Here is a 20,978-nt window from a genome sequence, read left to right as displayed (position 1 = left end):
TGCAGGTGAGCGCAAGTGCTCATTCGCTGCTGTGGCGACCGGGAGCGTTAATGTGATTGTTTTGTCAGGTGAGTTGACGCATCATTAACCCCCCCCACCAGTCCTCCGCCCTCCTGATAGACTAATGGGGTCATTAGCAGGAGGCAGAATTCCCCAGGAGCACATATCGGCACATGTGAGGTGGAAAAGTGGGACTGCAGCTGGAAAACATCTGCGCCGGGAGGAGCCCTCTTACTAACCAGGTGACGAGCCTCACAGCCAAACCCCCCCCCCAAAACATCAAAGCCTGGCTGCTGGGTTTGTGCTCGCCCTCAATGAAGGCACCGGGGAAGCTGGCCTGCTTCGGATCAGTACACCACACAGAAAGTACTGCGTCTGCTCCACGAAAGTCAAACAGTAACACACTGATACTCAAATATTCATGCGTCTGCGAGGCGATGGCTTCAAGTTTGAAAAGAGAAGCAAACAGGACGCACAACCACGACTGCTTTGATGTCGGCACGGAAGATCCAGGTCTGATCCTGACTAACGAGGATGCCTTTCATTAATAGTACACGCAGGGTTCAGTAAAGCCTTTTTTATGCCTGTTTGAAAAACGCAGCATGAAAAAAATCTCCAAATTACCCCAAATTCATTTTGAAATATCTCATACATTTGAGCAAAGGGAACAACAAAAAGGTGGACGGATATGTCCAAAAAGTCAAGGCACACGCTTTGAGGTTGCTTTAAAGTTGTGATTCATGTTTCTACGTTGTTAAAGGAACAAGATGGCTGCACATCTATGACGCCACGGTCCAACGGGCGAATTAAGGCAAGACGACGAGCAAGGCGAGGACAGCGACTGCAGACCATCAAACCTTCACGTCCACAACATAAGTACAGAGTAAATATCACTGAGTATTTGACTAAAACATGCAGACAGATGACGGAGGAGCGTCCAGCCCAGCGGGGCCGATCGTTTCATAGACAGAGAGGATCGAAGTATCGGAGATCCATTCCGGATCAATGGAGCCCAGTTTCTGAGCGCTGCTCTCCAGTCTGACACCGAAAGGAGACGGCGGGATGCAGGGAGGAGGCGTGAAGAGGTCGACCCGGAGGGAGGAGGAGGAGGACGCCGGTGTGACGGAGAAGCTCACAGGCCAGCGGTCGAAGTCTGAGACTGAGAGTCGAGAGAAGAGGAAGACTTTGAATGCTTAGTTTGTCTGCTGAGCATTCAGACCGAAATGAGCCAACAGAAGTTTAATTAAGCAAGTGTTTTATCAGTCGTCTCTTATTAGATCTCTGTCGCCTTCTATGTGTTTATTGCAAATGACCAGAATCAATTTGTTGTCCAAGGATATTACATTTTACTTTTTCCTCCCTTTAGGAAGCAGCCAAAGACAGAATGATGCAGCAAAAGGCTCAAAGTGCTTCGTCAGGATGGGAGGAGGTAAGAAGGCAACAAAGACACAAAGAAAGAAGGTTGATCCTGAAAACTGGAACAGAGAAGCTGTAAAAGAGCCACGTGGAACGTTTCCATCAGGCGGAACCACAAACGACAGACTGATGGAAACAGGTTGTTGGGATGCACCTTGACTTTTTAATACCTGCTTCTGCTTCTTCTACTAAAACGACAGCGTCCCTGTCATGGTGCTGATAACTGGCCTCCACGCCATCAGAAAGCACAGAACATGAAGAACAAAGGTGTGTCGGGGTGTCAGTAACCACAGCAGCCCTGCTCAAGATCAGATGGTGGCCCCTGTGACGAATCAGACGGTAGTATTAATGAGCTTTGCCCACTTGAATCCCTCCTGCAGCATGGCCCCCCCACAGCCACCCCCGTGCTCCATGGGTGGGATGGTGTTCTTCAGCCAACATGTCGATGGTTACTATGGACAAACAGTCTGGCTTTGTTATGACTGTTTTGGCTTCTTCCTCGCTGAGCCTGCCAGGTGATGTCGATATCGAACTCGTTTTGCCTTTTTTTTTTTTTTTTTCCCGAGCGTATTCATAAGGTCTTTGTAGTTGTTCTGGGATTGATTTGCACTTTTCCTGCCAAAGTTCATTCACTAGGAGACAGAGCACTTTGTGAACGGTTTGACGGCTGCGTGGTCACACGGTGTTTGTATGGATGAATGAGAGACCTTCAGGCGTCTTGGCTGATTTCTTTTGATTTCCCCATGATGTCAAGTGAAGAGGAAGGTAGATCTTAAAACACAACCACAGGTGCACCTCCAGTTGAGTCACATGATGTCAATCAAGCGTCATGATGTATCAGGTAGTCTGCCGTCTTCTCCAAACTGTTGATGCGCACGTTCACGTAGAGGAAGCTGATGGAAACAGACTTTTGTTCGGCTTAAATTCAAGAGAAATGCTGAAAACTTGTTCAATAATTTAATTGTCACAACATAAAGAAACTGAAAGACAAAGAAGGTTTAAGAATGGAAGGTTACAGAGGGACAGAACAGAGAGCAGAGAGGAAGATTATGTTTTATTCCTCCTTTTCCTCAGTTGGTTTGGAGGAACCAGGAGTGGATTTATCAAAGCATAACCACGAGGACTTATCATCTCAGTGTCGCTGCAGCAATATGCAAATGTGGTTTTGTGGGTGAGCGGGGCGACGCCGTGGACTCTTACCACCCACTGCACGCCTTTAACAACTCCTTCAGTCCTTTATCTCCTCCTCCCTCCTCCTCCATCTCCAACTTTCTACCTGTTTCCACTCACAAGTATTTTTAACTTACACCAGTCTCTCTTATCGAACCTCTCAGCCTTTTAATACCTCCTTTCTCTCTCACGCTGTTCTTTCTATTTTTACTCACAAAGACTTTCAACATCTTTCAGTACCTGTATTTTTTCCTCTTTTACCCCCCCTCAGCTCTATCTGTGGTGCTGAATAGGCAGATTAGCGCAGGAAAAGGCGGCTGTGAATACTGCTGCGCCTCTGTCTCTATTGACCCACTATCTAAGCTCCAGAGAGAGGCTGAGGAGGGAATGTAGCCCACAGTCTTTCTCTCCATCCTCAACAACTTCACTGCCCCAAACTGAGAATATGTGCAGCCTGCTAAATCCATTAAGTACTGATTGAGTCCCATTTTATCTGAAACAATAAAAAGCTGCGGGAGGCAGAGCACAAAGAGGTGGAACTGACAGGGCAAAGATGAAGTCAAAGTGAGGCTGCGGAGATGGAAGAGTGCTGAACGGAGCCAAAAATAAGATCATTCCCCTTTTTTCCATCCATCCCTTCCTCTGCTTCACCGGTGCTGACTGTTGGTGTTTTTCTCCTGCTTTGTCCGTCATGTCAGGCCACTGTGACAGTGAATCAGTCCAACAGTCCCTCAGAGGTCGACCTGTTCCTCTCCTGTGTTAGTCGCCCACGGCAGCTGTCGCCTCTACCCGCTGCCATTTTCAGGACTCCTGGTTGGTCACTGGGCCGAGGATCATGCAGAGATGATTATTTGATCACAGAATCTGATTTGGCCATGCTGTTTCCAATAACAGTGTCCATGTATGAGAGCAAAGGTTCTGTCTTGAGGGATCTTTCAGGAACCTTCACTGGTTCGGTTCTGTTGACTGGTTGGAGGTTCATGGGCATTTTAACGTTGAGGTGTCATTTTGATGTCCTGACTTCTCAAGTTCATGTCATGACATCACATGTTTGATGTTGGCCATCCATCATCAGCCACCTAACCGAGTCCTGGTCCGACTTACAATGGCAGCGTTGTATCTAAGGCAGCCCGTCCTCTCCCTCAGCCACGTCCTCCAGCTTCAGCCAGATGGGATATTCGACTCCTCTGGTATGTTCTGGGTCTCTTCTGAGACCTCCTCCTGTTTGGATGTGGCTGGAAAACCTCTAAAGGGAAGAAACCAGCTCAAGTTTCCAAACCACCTCATCTGGCTCATTTCAACATGTGGGAGCAGCGGTTCTACTCGGACCTCCTTCCTGATATCTCACCTCCTCCTTCAGTCACTTGTAACACAGCCTCACTCTCCTGGTCTCTGTCTTGACCGCAGGTGAGGGTTAGAATGTAGACTGACTGGTAAAATAAGAGCTTCACCTTCAGGCTCGGCTCCCTCTTCATCGCGATGGTCAATGACTCCCACATTACCGCTGGTGCTAAACCACCATGTGTGTCAATCTTAAGCTCCATCTAACCTTCGCTCTGGCAGCGGCAGCTAATCTGTGAAGAACATCCCATCATTGGAAGAGAAGCATAAACTGGGAGTTAAAGCACACATTTTCTCCCACAATGCCACACTGGTGGTGTGAGGACTGAAGAAAAAGCTCTAGAAAGATACAGAAAGAAAAGAAGAAGAGAGAGAACGCTGAGTGAGACACTGGCAGCTGAGAAAACTACATTTTAAAGCTGCTGCTGCTTTTTTCTCCTCTGAAACCAACGCTGGTGTTTTCTCCTTTCTCCTTCTCACATATGAAGGGTCAGTTAATGGTAACACCTCAGGGGAACAGAGCAAGGGAGGACAAGAAGAAAACAAAGAGAAGAAAGGGAGGACTGTGCGAGGAAGGCAAGCTAAAATAGGCTCGCTCATCGAGGATTCTTCTTGAAGTATCTCCCACCAAGGGGGGGCGGAGCCGGCCTGCAGTGGCTTCACGTTCATACATGCTAACATCAATGGAGGACTGCTGTCTGACCCTATGCTGAGAGTCTCTGGGGAGTGGAGGGGTGGGAGGATGGAGGGAGATGAGGAGCGGGGGGCGGATGGATGATGGGTGGGCGATTTCTGTCTTTTTATATCTGCTGCTCAGCGTTTTTGAAGTTGCATCGTGTGTTTACGTGTCTGCATGTATGTCATTGCCTGTTTACGTGTGGGATTACTTTGATAACGACTGACTCAGATCTCCAAGACACAGCCATCGACTCGAGGCTTCAAACGTCGCTGAGGATGACAGCTATTTCATTGATTTGGTGAGAAAACCACATAAGAGCCTGGACATCCCCCAGAGAGCAGCCTGACTAGAAGTGACGAGCCTTTCATTGGTCTAATTTCCTGAAAATTAGCTACTGCTGTGATGAGCTAATGGCTCAAACCTCAGGTAGTATCAGGCAGTAAGCACCACACCTACCTGTGAAGTAACAGCACTTTCACTCTGACACACAGACTCTGTGATTTAAATGACTTTAAACTGGTATATCTGGAGTTTTGTCAGCTGAGATTGCAGTGCTGCAGCCGGTAGCTCGTGCTTGTCGAGCTTCAAACATATTACCCTTGTTAGCGTTGTGCTACGTGACCTAAACCTGACAGTTCACAGCGTTGTGTTTCCGTAATGCTTCTGCTTCCTGAGGAGTTTTGTGTCTTTCCTCTCTGACTCTGCCCATCTTCAGCATCCATGCAAGTCCTGTTGAGCACAATGCCCAGCGGGGAGAGACGGAGTGTGACCGAGTGCTGCGTCAGTCCGGGCAGCATACGCTCAGTAATGGATGAAATAAAGCAAAAATATGGCTCTTGGCATCTGTTCAAGTTAAGATTTGAACCAATCGGCTTCAGACTCCTCAGCTACGGCCCAGGTTTGGCTTTGCACGTTAGGGAGAGCTCTAGTCTTTTCAGACACATTTCTGTGCCTGTCTGTTGGTTTTCACATGAAAACACTAAAATGAACAAATAAAGACCCCAGTGGGCTTCTCATCAACATATAAACGCCATGTGAAGTGATGCCAAGATGTGACCTCCATTCTAGTCATTACAGTTAAACTGAAGGAAACTGGCATTGATCATCACATGGCAGCAAAAGCAGCTCGACTGCTCGTGTTAACCTTTAACTGAAGAACCACTGAAAGCCTCCGAGTCTGTCTGCCAAGGATGCTGCAACATCGCTTCACAGCACAACGAAGCAGGAGCACAGTTTTGTCTCGCACTTCAAAGTACAAAGCACTGTGGATGTGAAAGTGGACGTCCTCTGGACAAGAGGGAAATAATGAGTGGACGCGAGGCACGAAGGCGACTTATCCTCGTTGCGCCGCTGCCTGCTAGCACGAAGGCGTCTGAGCTGCTCGCACAGACAGCGGACAGCAGATTCTGTTCAGAGCGAGGGAGGAAGCACTTCAACCACGACCAAGCTCATTATGCATCAGGGCGACAGAGGGACGACAGTCTGATCGAGCTGTCCAGCACCTGTTGACCTGTTTCCCTGCTGGTTTTAACATGAACTCAGAAACTCTTTATCTCTCTGCTGGTGTTTTCTTCTCATGTGACTGCTCTCCTCAGTCCTCTCTCTGGCTTTCAAACAGCAGCCTCAGGGCTTCTGTCCAAATAGCGTTTTTCTCTCTCACTGCACAAACGCTTCATCCCAGGGAGACGCTTTATGGACACGCCTTGTGTTTTCTGAGGCTGCTGGTCCAATCAATGGTGAAACGGGGGGGGGGGGGGGGGGGACGTCAAACTCGGACGTTTTTTTGGGATTCAGCTTCATATAAAATGGAGCTTTGCTGCACTGGCTGTGGTTCCACACACTTTCTTGGACATTTTGAGCCGTTCTGTTCCTCCAGTTGTCCTTCGACACCATTAACCTCTCTGGTTTTTTTTGTTTTTTTTTTGGTATCGTCATAATTACCTCTGGGTGCAGCGAAGCTTTTATTTCTCTCTCGTATGCACTTGTTCTCACACACACTGACACGTTTCCCTTTTCCCTGCTCTGTGATAGACTTCAGTCTGGCTGTAAAGGCTTCAAGGTGAAGCCCCTTCTAGCTTTAGAGAAATGCTTTCATGCGAAGTCTTCACTTTCCGTCCGCTCCGCTCGTCTTCCTCTGTCAGGTACTGGTCCTGGTGAAGGCTTTTGCTTCCTGCCTGGAGGAACGGAGGCTTCTCACACCTGCTCCAGTTACATACAGTCCCCTTTATAAAGACCAAAACCACCGACAGACAGACTGACAGCAGTCTCCCAAATAGCTGCAGGGGATATGGGAAAATATAAAGAGAGAAAAAATGGTTATGTGTCAGCAGCGGGAGAGTACGAGAGGCCGGCCGAGGTGGAAGATGAGCTGGAGGGAGGGAAGATTGGCCTCTTGCTGACGGGGCATAAAGCCGCAGGCCTCTGTCAGGTCCGTGAGCTGCCGTCATTCCAGCGGTGGTCGGCTGGAGCGAGGCGGGGATATCGCATGTCGTCCGTCTGTAACGGCAACATGAGCTCAGGCTGTGGAAAGTCAGGATGTCTCGTTCAGGGGAACAATTGATCCAACAGTAAGTGTTGGAGGGAAACCAGGCAGGTCGGACCACATCAGGCCTTCTTTAACGGGTGCCACATGTCAAGAGTTTCATTCAGGATCTCACAAAACATGCTGACGCTGAGAGTAAGAGCACGCTGCCATGGCAATAAGAAAACATTTGGATTTCCACCACGTTGATCTGCACAAACGCCGTGTTGCTGCTTTCCAGTGTCGCTTTTCTGCTTCCTGAATTATTTAGTTCAGAATTTCCAACAAAACCGCCTTCCTGCTGTGAAACAATAAAAAAGAAAAACAGAGCGGCCGACACTTTCTCTAAAACGATAAGATGCACGACTTCAGACTGTTTTTGATTCAGTTAGTCGCTGTAAAACACGCCAATCACAGCAGTTCAAACCCCCGAAGACAGAAAACAGAGAAAAGCAGAAACTTTGAAGTTTGAACCAGCAAATCAAAATGTTCAGCTCATCTTCCCTTATGGACCACTGGAGAAACATGGCGGACCTGATGACGTCGGCGCCGTCTGTCTTTGTCTCGGACAAAAAGGTCATTGATGAATACGTTCAGCCATAGTTTCCATTAAGAAATGAACTCTACGTGACAGACAAATGTGAACAGAAGGTCGTCAGTTTGATCCCCGGGCAGACAAGATAAATCGGGGTGTTTGGGGCATTGCTCAAGGACAAGTCAGTGGTGGGACTGTTATGCTGGGCATCAGACGTCGCCGAGAAATAAAGAATTGAAGCATGTTGCCGTCAAAGACCCACTCGTCTCTGCTGCATCACACTTCTGAAAGTGGTTTTACTCTTTAGGATTACATTTGCACAGTTTGAGAATCGCAGGTTTATCTCAGTATTTGATAATCAGATTAAGGACTTCCTCGATAAGAGACAGTAGATGATGGTGATATTTCAGAAACTACTATCAATATGTAGAGTGTACAGCTGCATGTGATGAGGACACCATCTTACAACGAAGGAAAGAAGCTGAACTCCACCTGGTGACTAATCAACCAGCCAATACTCGTTATCCAGCAGCAACAGCAGATCAGGTAATCCATGACACCTGTCCATCCACATCCTCAGTGTGTTCAGATATATCGACCTCTGTACTCAGAATGACCAATAAGAGCAGCTTGTACCAGAAGAGAATACACGTAAAGGTCATCACCTGTATGACTCCCTGAACTCATGACATCCTCGCTACACCAGCTCTGAACATGGTGTGACCGTAGAGAGAAAACACGCCGCCGCCTCTGCCTTAATTGGCCCTGATGGACGCTGTGCCCTCAGAAAATTAAGATAAGGGATTAACTCCGCAGCTCGTAGCATTGTTGATACCATGAACCGGAGCTCTGCCTTCATGTTTCAGGGATTAAAGTGGTGCTCGCAGGTTGAAAGAACAATGTCTTTGGTCTGCCTGCACTGAAGATATGACTCGCGGGGATTGAACATGTGACCTTTGGGCTATAAAACAGCCTTCGACACTGCTCAGCTACCCTGGTGCTCCGCTCTGTGTCTGCAGACCGTCCTAATGATGACAGCGCAGGGAAACATCAGACACTTCTGATGATTCCTTGGATGCCGTCGCATTTTAGTGTGTTTACTCTGCTTTTCTTTAAACTGCCAGAGCCAATTTTACATGAGAGCTGACGGGAAGCCGCCGCAAGGCACACGGGAAGCGCCGCCCGCTGCACCACCGAGCTGCCGAAAACAGGTCCAACTAGTAAAAGGATCACAAACGGTGTGGACTGTGTTTATGTGAGCCCACGATGATGAAGATGAGGGATTTCATGGATCAGAGACAGCTGACAGTTTACAACAACAGCGGCAATCAAATGAAAATGGAGAAATCAGCAGCAGGAGAGTTGATATTTGTTACACTTAATCATCCAGAGTCACATCAGCTCTGCCTGCTAAATGTCTGACAGCTGGACATAAAAACTGTCTGCTGATAACAGAAACGACTGCTGGTCATTATGCACGACCTGCCTTTTCAAATTATCAACACAAAATATGATGGACGCGGCCCTTTTTCCCAAGAAAAAGCAGAATATTATGCACCATCTTACTGGAAAATACATGAGAAGCATATAAAAGAGACTGACATCAAATCAGAAGGCAACCTGTCAAAAACCTGACAAGCAAAATGTCCAACCACATGGACACAGGAGCTTCAGCAAACACACGAATGTGGTGAAAATGATTCCTCAGAGCCGTCAGAGTCAGCTGGAGATAAACTAATTGGGGGCAGATCAACAAATAAACTAAAAGAAGATGATAATTGTTCTGTACTTGTCTGTCTTTGTGTGAATCGTACCAGACTGTCCGGGTGGAGGTATTCCAGACGGGACTCTGGGCAGATACAGCAGCACCGTGAGGACGCCGGCTCTGCTTCCCCAGCAGGGCTCCATCGCGATGGGCTTCGGCGCCGCCTGCGCACACAAGGACAAACAAACAAGTACACAGTGAGTACAAACAAGTACACGGTGAGTATAAACAAGTACACGGTGAGTACAAACAAGTACACGACGAGAACACACTGAAAACAAAGTGAGCAGAAAGACACGAAGGAACGTGTCATCTGCAGCGTGGAGTAAGGCCAGATGACTTAAAGAGCATTTTAAGATGGTTTATGGTCAACAGAACGGAGACATTTACGTCCTGTCCCCCTCAGACAACATGAGGACAGACGCTGACACCACCAGCATCATGGTTTGTGTGAGCGTGTGTGTGCACAGGAACGCTCCTTTCAAGCTGACGCACCTGAAGGATGTAGCAGACACTCAGACACCCACAGCTCATGCAGCACCATCCAGATCCCTGCTGCCACCTCCCCATGATCAAAGCCCCCAGCTGGGCAAAGCAGCCCGCTGAGCAGCTAATCGGACAGGTACGAGGTCGTTCTGTCCGCCGCGCTGCGTAAAGCGTGCAAACACACGTTCAGATATCAGCCGTCACGTCTGCTCTCAACACGCAGCTTTCCTCATTTAAAGCATCGATCGTTTCCACCCACAGCCAATCAAACGAGGGCCGTACTCAGCCAACGAGCACGCGAGTCTGCTACCAGTCGTAGATATTATGAGCAGAGCGGGGACAAAACTCCAGTACTGTGGTTTGGATATTGCTTTGTGTATTTTTGCAGATGTTCAAATTTGTGACTGAATCAAACAGTTGAAATGCTTTTTGACCTGAATTTTATGCGTCCGTGCTTCTAAAAGTTGCTTTCTTGCAGTATGAACAGGTCTGTCCTGAGCCAAGTACAGCAAAGAATAATATGAGGTGGGCTCACATGAAGTACAACACTGACTTCAGAGCGCTGTAATACACGCCTGTGCGGTGCCTGTGGGGCTGATCGGACATGCTGCGTCTCTCTGTCTCTGTAGTGATGTTTAATGGCTGCCATGGTGTTTCCTTACATCTGAACACAGGGGCAGGAGGAGTGTCACTGGGTTATTGATCAGGTTGACTCCTCTGCCTCTCTGGACCACAGAGGTCACAGAGACTCACCCTGTTTAATACCGTGGTCTGTGGGGAGGACGCACACACACGCATACTGTCTGCAGTCGGTGTGTGCGTACAGGAAAGAGCCCACAAGCTCGTATTCACACACGTATTTTAACCATTTTCAGCTGGAGCTGAGGCTGAAGCTGAGGCTGGAGCTGAGGCTGAGGCTGAGGCTGAAGCTGAGGCTGGAGCTTAGGCTGAGGCTGAAGCTGAGGCTGAGGCTAGAGCTGAGGCTGAGGCTGGAGCTGAGGCTGAGGCTGAGGCTGAAGCTGAGGCTGGAGCTTAGGCTGAGGCTGAAGCTGAGGCTGAGGCTGAAGCTGAGGCTGAGGCTGAGGCTGAGGCTGGAGCTGAGGCTGAGGCTGAGGCTGAAGCTGAGGCTGAGGCTGGAGCTGAGGCTGAGGCTGAAGCTGAGGCTGGAGCTTAGGCTGAGGCTGAAGCTGAGGCTGAGGCTGGAGCTGAGGCTGAGGCTGAAGCTGAGGCTGAGGCTGGAGCTGAGGCTGAGGCTGAGGCTGAGGCTGAGGCTGGAGCTGGAGCTGAGGCTGAGGCTGAAGCTGAGGCTGAGGCTGAGGCTGGAGCTGAGGCTGAGGCTGAAGCTGAGGCTGAGGCTGGAGCTGGGGCTGGAGCTGAGGCTGAGGCTGGAGCTGAGGCTGAGGCTGAGGCTGAGGCTGAGGCTGAGGCTGGAGCTGAGGCTGAGGCTGAAGCTGAGGCTGAGGCTGGAGCTGAGGCTGGAGCTGAGGCTGAGGCTGAGGCTGAGGCTGGAGCTGAGGCTGAAGCTGAGGCTGAGGCTGGAGCTGAGGCTGAGGCTGGAGCTGAGGCTGAGGCTGAAGCTGTGTATGTTTAGATTTGGATTTTTGTTTAATGCTCACTCTTTTCCTGGATTTTTGCAGGTTGTGTCTGTTTGTGTGTGTGTGTGTAATAAATACAGACATGTCCTTTCAAAGAGAACATTTATTTCTGTCATCTTTGCTCTGATGAAGGCAGATTTGCCTGATTTGTTCACTGTTGTGAGTAAAAGCGTCACAGCATGATCAAGACGTTTCTGCTGAGCGCCACCTCTTCTTCTTCTGAAGAAACAACTGTGCTGAGCTCAAACTGTGGCTGCAGGGCTGCTCAGGGCAGCAGAGAAATACTGTGATTGAAACGGCGTTTCACAGCACAACCGTGTCAAACTGCATGAACACAAAGTGGAAACTGTGGAGGAAAAGACCATCTGTGCTCAGTGACTGAAAGTAAAGGTTTACAACAGCGAAGCGGGCGTCCAAATATTTAATCAGCACGGGTGACCTTCACTGTGAATCCTCTAAAATCATCTGTGTGACCGAAGTGAACGTCCAACATTTAAAAACTCATCAAACATCAAACTGCAGCATGTCGACCCCCAGCTGGTGTGTATGCAGAGCAATGAGAGGACGCGTTAGCATGCCGCTAGCAAGCTAACACAACACAGAACTTGGACCACCTTGGTACTAACACAGACACACAGACACACAGACACACACACACACACACACACACACACACTCTCTGGTGCTAATAAGTTTAAGTGCTGGAGCGTACAGCTTAATTAGAGGCTAGAGGCTCGGCTGTTTGTTTAGTGTTTTCAGAGTGTCAGGAAATGATGAATTCCCCACTAACTAAACACACACACACACACACACACACACACACACACACACACACACACACACACTTCCTAGTAGCATCTCTCCTCGTTCTGATTGAAGAGTGAAGAGAGTAAAACAGAGACGAGAGAAATGATGTGAAATGAGTCACACGTGTTGGTGCTGAAATCATGTTTCCGTGTTGTAAAACACACACACACACACACACACATTGACCGTGACATGTTCGCTGATTTATTTACTTCATGGTGCCAACTGTCAGCGTGGTTCCTAAGCAACAGCAGCTCACTTTAGTTTGTGTGTTTGTGAAGCTACAATCCACTCGTTCCTTTGATCTAAGGCGCACACACACACACGCACAATCATATTAATGTTCCATCATGTTTACGAGACACCATTTCCTCCAGGAAATAACTGGTATTAAAGGTCATTACATCACAGACAGGTAAACACCTGCAGAGCAGCAGGTCACACAAAGGTCACATGAACGTGACGAAAAGAAAGAAACATGTCATGAATGATGTTTAAATCTTCAGGGTTAAAGGAGAACGTGCTCTCACCTTAAAGCAAACAAACAAAGAAGTCCTAAAAAACGACGACCAGCAGATAAAAACTTAACTTAAACCTTAACTTAGATAAAAACATCTTCAAACGTGGGTCATCACTCACTAAACTGAACCTCTGTGTTTCCTGAAGGTCTGACTGACGCTGAACTCACGTCCTGATGCATTTAACGCTCTTAAACGTCGCTCACGCCGTCCTCTGTCCTCTGACACTCGTCTCCTCTTATTGGTCCAACAGCCCTGCAGGACAACTTGAGCACATCAGCTACAACACTGGGCTAGGTCTGAACACGTCTCACACACACTGAAGACCTGGTGTGTGTGTGTGTGCGTGTGTGTGTGTGTGTGTGTGTGTGTGTGTGTGTGTGCGTGCGTGCGTGTGTGTGTTTCCATTAGCAGGTCGACCCCCCCACACACACACGTCACACTCTGGACTGGTTAATAACAAGCTGCTTCACAAAATGACAAATCTAACAGCAGAGAAGTTTTGTGTGTTTGAATCTTTATGTGTTGTGTTTGTGCCAGCGTGTGTGTGTGCGTGTGTGTGCGTGTGTGTGTAAATGATGAAGCTCAGCCAGGGCGATGTGACGACTCTAAGAGCTTTCTCTGGCTCCTTTCCCAACCTAATCACAGTAAGTGAGAGCGAGAGAGCACAAGTGACAATTAAGAGAGGTAGAAATGAACGGAGGGGAGAAAAGAGGGTGAGGGAGGGGGGTCGGGGGGTCGGGGGGGTGGAGTCCAGGTAGGCCTTTAAGTCAATAGTAAAATCCTGCTGAGCTGTCAGTCCAGAATAAAAGCTTCCTCAGCGGACAGCCAAGCTGAAGGGGGGGGTCTCTCTCTCGTTTTATTTAGATTTTAAATATCAAGCACCACTTAAGCCCAGACAACAGTTTTTGCTGACTGAGCGCGATGTTGAAATTGTCTGCTTGGCAATGCTGAGCAATCTCAGAGCGTCGTTCGATGAAGAATTATTGGAAATAATCCAGCAGGTTGTTGCTTTTCAGCGTGAAGGTTTTGGTGCCATCTTCAGTCTGTCCAGCCGGCGACTCCACTCACTTCATGTCACACATGAAGGCTGAAAAGTCTAGAAATCTAACTGTAAGGTTTGTGGCTCAACACGCGGTCCGCTCTCGACGTCGTCACGCTGTCCTGTGAGGACAGAGGGACCAGCAGCAGCGTCATGGCGGCCCTGTTAACCAGAGTGAATCTGTTCCCGTGGCCTCGCGGTCGCGCCTGCGTCAGCTCGCTTTTGTCGTGCAGAAGAAGAGAAGGAGCTGCTGTCAGGTCGCTGTGACTCCGTGCAGCCGAGAAAAGCTTTCATTCATGATTATTTTACAGTAAAACGGGACGAAAAGGAAAGTGAGGCGAGGTCACTTCACGCTGCACCTCCTCTCAGTCCATTTCTCCTGTGTCTGCTTTCCTTTATCAAACAGAAGAAGAGGAAAGAGGAGCGTTGTGTTTCAGGTCAGCCTCACCTCTCTCCTCCTTTCATCTCCTCTCCCCTCAGCTTCCTTCCTCCTCCCTCTTCCTCACCTCCTCGCCTTTCGTCTCTGGCGCTCGCTTCAAACAAACAGTTGCTGCAGCCGTTGTCCCATTTTTGTCCCCGGGATGAACAAAGTGGACAATTGAGCAGTGTTTCTAGGCGGGTGGGGGTTCCTGCTCCAGCATCGTGATGGATGGACGGTCTGAGCAGCCGAGCCAAAGGTTTGTCTTCCTCTGAAGCTGCTTTTTACAGCTTTCTCTGACTTTCTGCTCTGGGTCTGGAAGTCACAGTGCTGGTAATAGCAGTTAAAGCTAAAGCTAAAGCTAAAGCTAGCTTGTCTGTGTCTGTGAGGAGCCACAACACTTTCTGGATGACGATCATGTTTAAATATTCTCATTTATTTGCCACATTTGCTTCTTAGCCGATGGATTTTCCTTTTAAAGGCGGCTTCACGATGCAAAGACCAAAGGAGAGTGTTTTTTTCTTTGCAGTCGATCTTAATGAGACTCTTAAATCACACAAAGGCTGCAGTTAATATCGCTTTCATGCATTTAGGAAGTCAGTGTGACGAGTGAGTAAAACACAAATATTAACGTCCAAAAATACAGAACAGTGAACGCAGCACAGAGAAGATTAATTCTGATCATCAACTCCATGTTTACATCATTTCTCAAGGTCTCTGCTTAAATGTGCAGATTTTCTGCCTTTTTCTGTCTTATGTTGTGACTTGAATATATTTGGGTTTTGGACAAAATAATGTTTTTCAGACGTTTTATAGATCAAAGATTTAACTGATTCATTGTAAAACTAATCGAGAGATTAGAAAAACGAAAGCAAGCCAAAGCTGTGGCCTTGGTTCTCCACAGAGAGCATCAAGAGACAGAGGGGACGATTAAAGAGGGGACATGAATAACGTTTGGATAATGAAGATGTTTCAGTGGCTGGAAGGAGGTCTGACCTGCTGACACACTGAGGAGACGCGACCTGTAGATCTGATCGCTGACGTCCGTTCCGTTACAGCGAGGTGACAACCACAGCAGCAATAATCAGACAGAATCATAACGAGGCTGCAGGTCAACGAGGACAAACGCAGAGACGAGCGTCCATCCTCTCCTCCTCAGTCAGGCCTCTCTGTCGCCCATTACTTCCATCACTCTCCCCCCTCGTCCTCCTAATGGCCTTCTCTCTGTCCCTCTATCTGTCTCCATTTCTGTCCGTCTCATTCTCTCCACCTCTTCTCGTCTGTTGCCAGCACTCTCTCACTTTACCGACACTTTGCTGGACAGACACTGATATGTCCAACTTTTTTGGACGTAAACTTTGATTTATGTCCACGTGTAGTTCACATGTTTCTGTCTACAGGAAATTCACTCAATGCAAATGACTAAATCATCTGTGGGATGAGAAACACAGACACAGAGTGCACATCAGGTGCTGCTGCGCTCAGTCGAAGGCACCAGAGCTCGAGTATCTGATGAAACGACGCTCGTCTTATCTTTGTTCACATCAACAGAAGCCGCGGGCACAACCTCAAAACACAGCAGATCTTTGTTACGCTGATTATCTGGATGCTACACTTTTCAAACCGCTCTGTTCAGAGCAAACAGGCACCGCGACGCAGGCTGATCTGCCGGATCTGAAACGAGCGTCAAATCTAGATCTGGGCCCTTCGCTGAATCTACTCGGGCTTAAGATAAAAGCACCTAAAACACACAGATCGAACTGAGATAGGATCAACTCTTGTTGGCTGAGGAGGCAGAAACACTAACGCTGTGAGCGAGCTTTATAAAAACCCTCAAATCAAGTTTTCCACCTTTCTCATCTATTGGTTTAGTGTAGAAGTGCCTTAAAAATAATGATTCATTAGGACTCAGCAGCATATTACTGGCATGGCTGAAGGTCTGACAGTGAAGACGTTCATTTCCATCTGAAGACGGTCATAAATGATCACTTCTCTCCTCTTCCTCGCTTCCTCGTCCTCCCTGGTGACATTTTAAGTGGCTTTAAACTGACACACAGGGCTCAGTCCTGGACTGAGGGGCTCTGAACGCAGCGTGACCCCGACCGGCCTTCCTGTCGACACGCACGCGCGCGCGCGCGCGCACGCACGCACACACACACACACACACACACACACACACACACACACACACACACACACACACACACACACACACACACACACACAGCGTCGCTCTCTGACCCCCGAGGTGTGGAGATGCCCCCCTGCCGTGCCCTCCTCAGCCGATTAGACCGGCCATGCATGTCCACCCCCGCCGGGCAGAAAATTGTCGTGTCCAATCCTCTCTCCATCCAAACCCTTCTTTCCATTTCCTCCTCTCTCTGCTGTCTGTATCTGTCGCCGTCCTCCCCGGGGAGTCCGCTGGATTGAGAGGAAATGGTGCTGATCAGGCAGTGAGACAGAAAGAGTGTGAGTGTGTGTGTGTGTGTGTGTGAGTGTGTGTGTGTGTGTGTGTGTGTGTGTGTGTGTGTGTGTTCCACTGGAGATGGGAAAGTCTTTCAGCGACACCTCTTCTTTCCTCTGGAATTAAAGGATTTTCTTCCGGATGAGGTTTGCATTCATTGAGTGTTGACGGTCTCTTGTGCAGGAACGCCACGCTGACAGATGAAGGCCAACGTTCCCGAAGCCACACAGATTGATCGATTGATTGAATTATCGATTGACCATAATCTAAGGTAGTCTTCTATAAAACTGGTATGGAAAAAAGGATCATTGAGGAATCGATTTTGAAATCAAGGTAATCAGTATAGAAAATCCTTGAAGGATAATCCACCCTGACCCAGGAAGTAGACGGGGTCCATATTCAATAGCTGTGTCCCAATTCAGGGGCTGCATCCTTCGGAGGATGGATTTGAAGGCCGATTACGTCATAACGCTGCGCGAAGGCTGTCCCAATTCGTCCAAATTCGAAGGATCCTCCAAATGCAGCCGACAAATGCGTCCTCCTTTTCCCTGTATTTGGAGGATGCGTCGCTACTATCCTTCACGGCCTCCCATATCCCAAGATGCTTTGCTTTTTTTAGTAATGGCGACCTGTTGATATGAGGAGCTCAGTTAACAGTTAGCCTTATTAAAACTCTTCACTTACAAATGTTACAAGCTCGCATGTCAACTAATATCTTATTTTGGGTGAATACTCGATTGTGATTGGCTGCAGGGTCTCCGTTAAAAAGAGTTGTAGGACAACTATAAAAACGTTCCGGTCAAATAGCCTGATTGTTCTAAATTATTGCGCTGGCTCAAACGCTAGTTGGTAACCGTGGCAACAGAAACTCAGAACATACGTTATTTCACAGTTTATTTATCACAGCGGCAAGACAGGAGACAACATGAGTGACTTTATAGTTTCCTTTAACCACATTTAATGATCAGAGTGAATGGTGGATAATATTTCTTGCAATAAAAATGATTTAGGAAACTATCTGCGGACTTTGAGTCTTTGAAACAAAATTTGGCATCATCCTCTGGACACACACGAGCGGTAAGAGGTGCACTTGCCCTCTGAAACGATACTTTGTATCACGTAACATAACGTTAAGCAGTCACGTCACTTCCCTCCACTGATTAGGTCTAATATAACAGCTGCGCCGACCGAGCTGCAGGTTCTGTGGCCAGAGCCGGTTACCTTGGCAACGCGTCACAACGAGCAGCGATTAAATAGTCCACTCAGCCGCGTCTTGTTAAAAACTTACAATGTTAACGGTATAAATAATAAATTTAATATTTATTTCTTTCGTAAGTGACCATGGTATAAGCGGGATAATGCCCTTCGAGGTGTCCATTATCAGAAATGAATGGACGATGCGGAGGCGTGAACCGTCCGATGCGAAGCTGTGAAGATATTCACATCAGGTGAATTTGTAAGTTGTATAATAGGCTACATTTCGCGCCTCTTACAAGCGATAGGAGCTGTACGGGCGCATCTCTGCACCCCCTACGTGTGTTTTTCCCGGGTTAGGAGGGAAGAAGTTATGACGTCGTGACGCAATCAGGACACGCTCCGAAGGCTAGACCGTCTCATTTACCGATAGTTGATGCGGCCGACGGAGGATCCTCCGCAGGACCCAGCCTCCAGAGACCGCGTAGGCTGGGTCCTCCGAAGGATGCAGCCCCTGAATTGGGACACACCTATCGAAACTGGGGTCCAGATAGTGTCCCAGTACACCCCTCTGGTCTGTGTCAACAAGTCTGACACCTGAGTGGGTTCAGATCTAAAGCGAACAACCGCAAGATGTACTTTAGCCTTTAAGCAGCCATAAGATAAGATAAGATAAGATAAGATAAGATAAGATAAGATAAGATAAGATAAGATAAGATAAGATAAGATAAGATAAGATAAGATAAGATAAAATAAGATAAGATAAGATAAGATAAGAGTTCTTGATCCCAGACCTTCCTGGTTCAGGTCTGAACCTCAGCCTCCGCACTGCTGCACTTCTTTTAAATTGTTGTATTTTGCTGGATTTTATGCTTTCTGTGTTTTTTATCTACATTTCATCATTTCATTCTTATCTTTTTCTTATTCTGTTACTTTCACGATCATTTTTCATCCGTCTTTATGTCCACTCTGTCTTTTCTGTGTGAATCACTCACTTTTTCAGCATGAAAGGTGCCGCACAAATAAAGAGTACATTATTCTGCATTTCTGCTCTTTTCATCCGCTGCTGCTCGTTAATTAGTGCAGAGTCGTTTCTGCATGTTTGTGTCTTGAAATAAACGTAAAAAGAAATGTTTTGGGTCAGATCCACCACTGTGGACCCATGACGACCTCTGGATCATTGTCGGAGCCTGACGGCAGATAAATAATGTTAAACAGCACTTTAGAACAGGCAATTAGGCTGCTCACGCACGATAAGCAGCCTGAGCTTCTGCTGCTGGTGGAAACTGAAGCTCGGCTCCGACCAACACGTCAGAGGATCATTCATCTGCTGCAGAGGAAAACACTTCTTTAGAAATGAAGACGTCTGAAGGTGAATTAATGCGTCCGAGTGTTTAAAGAGTGAAAGCCCAGACTGAGCGACTTCACGGCGCAGCAGAAAGGACATCGCAGCTCCTGAGCTTCGCTTTAAAAGCCGAACACAAAACCGAACCTGGAAGCTGTGATTCATCACATGAAAGCGTAAAACATCAGATCACAGATCAGAGGCAGAGGAGGCTCTGTATGTGAGGAAGAGCGGGTCTGTTTACTGATGCATTCAAAGGCAATCGCGCTTTTTAACTTCTCTTCGTTGTGTCGGTGTTTTGTTTACTTTGGCAGATTGAGCCTTCAGCAGAAAGTAGTGCAGTTAATAAAAATGATGGACGGCGGCTGACATTCACGTTTAATTAGGTGGTCATTAGAACATACGTCAACCCGTGTTTGATCGCTTTCTCTTCTTCCTCGTCTCATTGTGACACTTCAGAAGCTGCAAATCTGTCATCTGGTCAGCTGAGAGCGGCTGCACACCGCTCACGACCTCTGACCTTTAGAGCGAGCGAAGCACTCACTGAGCATGTGCAGCCATGCTGCTTCTTCCTCGTGGCATTTCAGACGGAGCCGCTTTCCTCTAATGAATAAAACCGGTGAAAAAGCCCTAGACAGCTAGAGAAGGATATGACGAGAGGACAGGAAACAATGAGTTAGAGGAGGAAATGAGGAGAGGAAACAAGGAATTAGAGGAGGAATGAGGAGAGGAAAAAAGGAGAGGAGATGATTGAGGAGAGTGGAGGAAAAGAGGAGAGAAAACAAGGATTTACAGATACAAGAGAGGACAAAAGGAGAGGAGAGGAAGCAAGGAGAGGAAATAAGGAGATGAGAGGAAACAAGGAGTTAGAGAGGAAAAGAGGAGAGGAAACAAGGAGAGCAAATGAGGGGAGGAAACAAAGAGAGGAGTGGAAATGAGGAGTTAGAGGAGGGAATGAGGAGAGGAAACAATGAGTTAGAGAGGAAAAGAGGGGAGGAAACAAGTTGAGGTTGACGTGAAGACAGGAAAGGGGGAGGAAGAGGGGAGAAAATGAGGAGAGAAAACAATCAGAAAAGCAGAGTAGTGATGGAGAAGAACAAGTGGAGGAGAGGAAATAAGGAGAGGAAACAAGGACAGGATAGGAAACGAGGAGAGTAAAGGGTAAGAGAGGAAAGGAAATGAGGTGAGGAGAACAACCAAAATGAGGAGATGAAATGAAGAGAAAACAGAGATGAAAAGAGGAAATGAGGACATGAAAAAGGTGAGGAGGAAATGAGATAAGACAAAATGAGAGGAAATGAGGATCAGAGGAAAAAAGAGGAGGGAGAGGAGACGAGGAGAGGAGAGCAAAGGAAAAGGAAGGAAACAAGGGCATGAAAGGTGACGGGGCAATGAAAGGAGGAGCAGTGAGCGAGAAGAGGAGATAAAAGGAGGAGAAGAAAGCAGAAGAGAAAAATCTTTAAAGAGCAGGAGAACACAGTCACAGGCTGCAGAGAGGAGAGGAGAGGAGGAGGAGGAGGAGGATATAACAGGAGGGTGGACGGCAGGAGAAGGAGAGATGACGAGACAGAGGCGAGAGAGAAGATGACGGCGCTGAAATCAGTGTGCGCGCGCACACACACACACACACACACACACACACACACACACACACACACACACACACACACACACACACACCT

The 20,978-nt window shown here is 47.8% G+C and overlaps 1 protein-coding gene across 3 annotated transcripts in view; it reads right to left on the bottom strand.

The window, feature by feature from the left end:
* atrnl1a (attractin-like 1a) overlaps window positions 1-20,978 on the bottom strand; it is a 212,404-nt gene that overhangs the window by 4,578 nt on the left and 186,848 nt on the right. For all 3 annotated transcript variants that reach the window (XR_013077819.1, XM_076743654.1, XM_076743655.1), the window contains one exon: window positions 9,477-9,591. Coding sequence is in view for 2 of the 3 variants with exons in the window: in XM_076743654.1 (XP_076599769.1) it covers window positions 9,477-9,591 (115 nt within the window). In the remaining variant the exon portion in view is untranslated. The remainder of the gene's footprint in view (window positions 1-9,476; window positions 9,592-20,978) is intronic.

This window comes from Chaetodon auriga, chromosome 11, assembly GCF_051107435.1.
Source record: "Chaetodon auriga isolate fChaAug3 chromosome 11, fChaAug3.hap1, whole genome shotgun sequence".
NCBI lineage: Eukaryota > Metazoa > Chordata > Actinopteri > Chaetodontiformes > Chaetodontidae > Chaetodon > Chaetodon auriga.
Note: the sequence above shows the minus strand (reverse complement) of the source record. Positions and strands in the feature narration are given on the sequence as shown.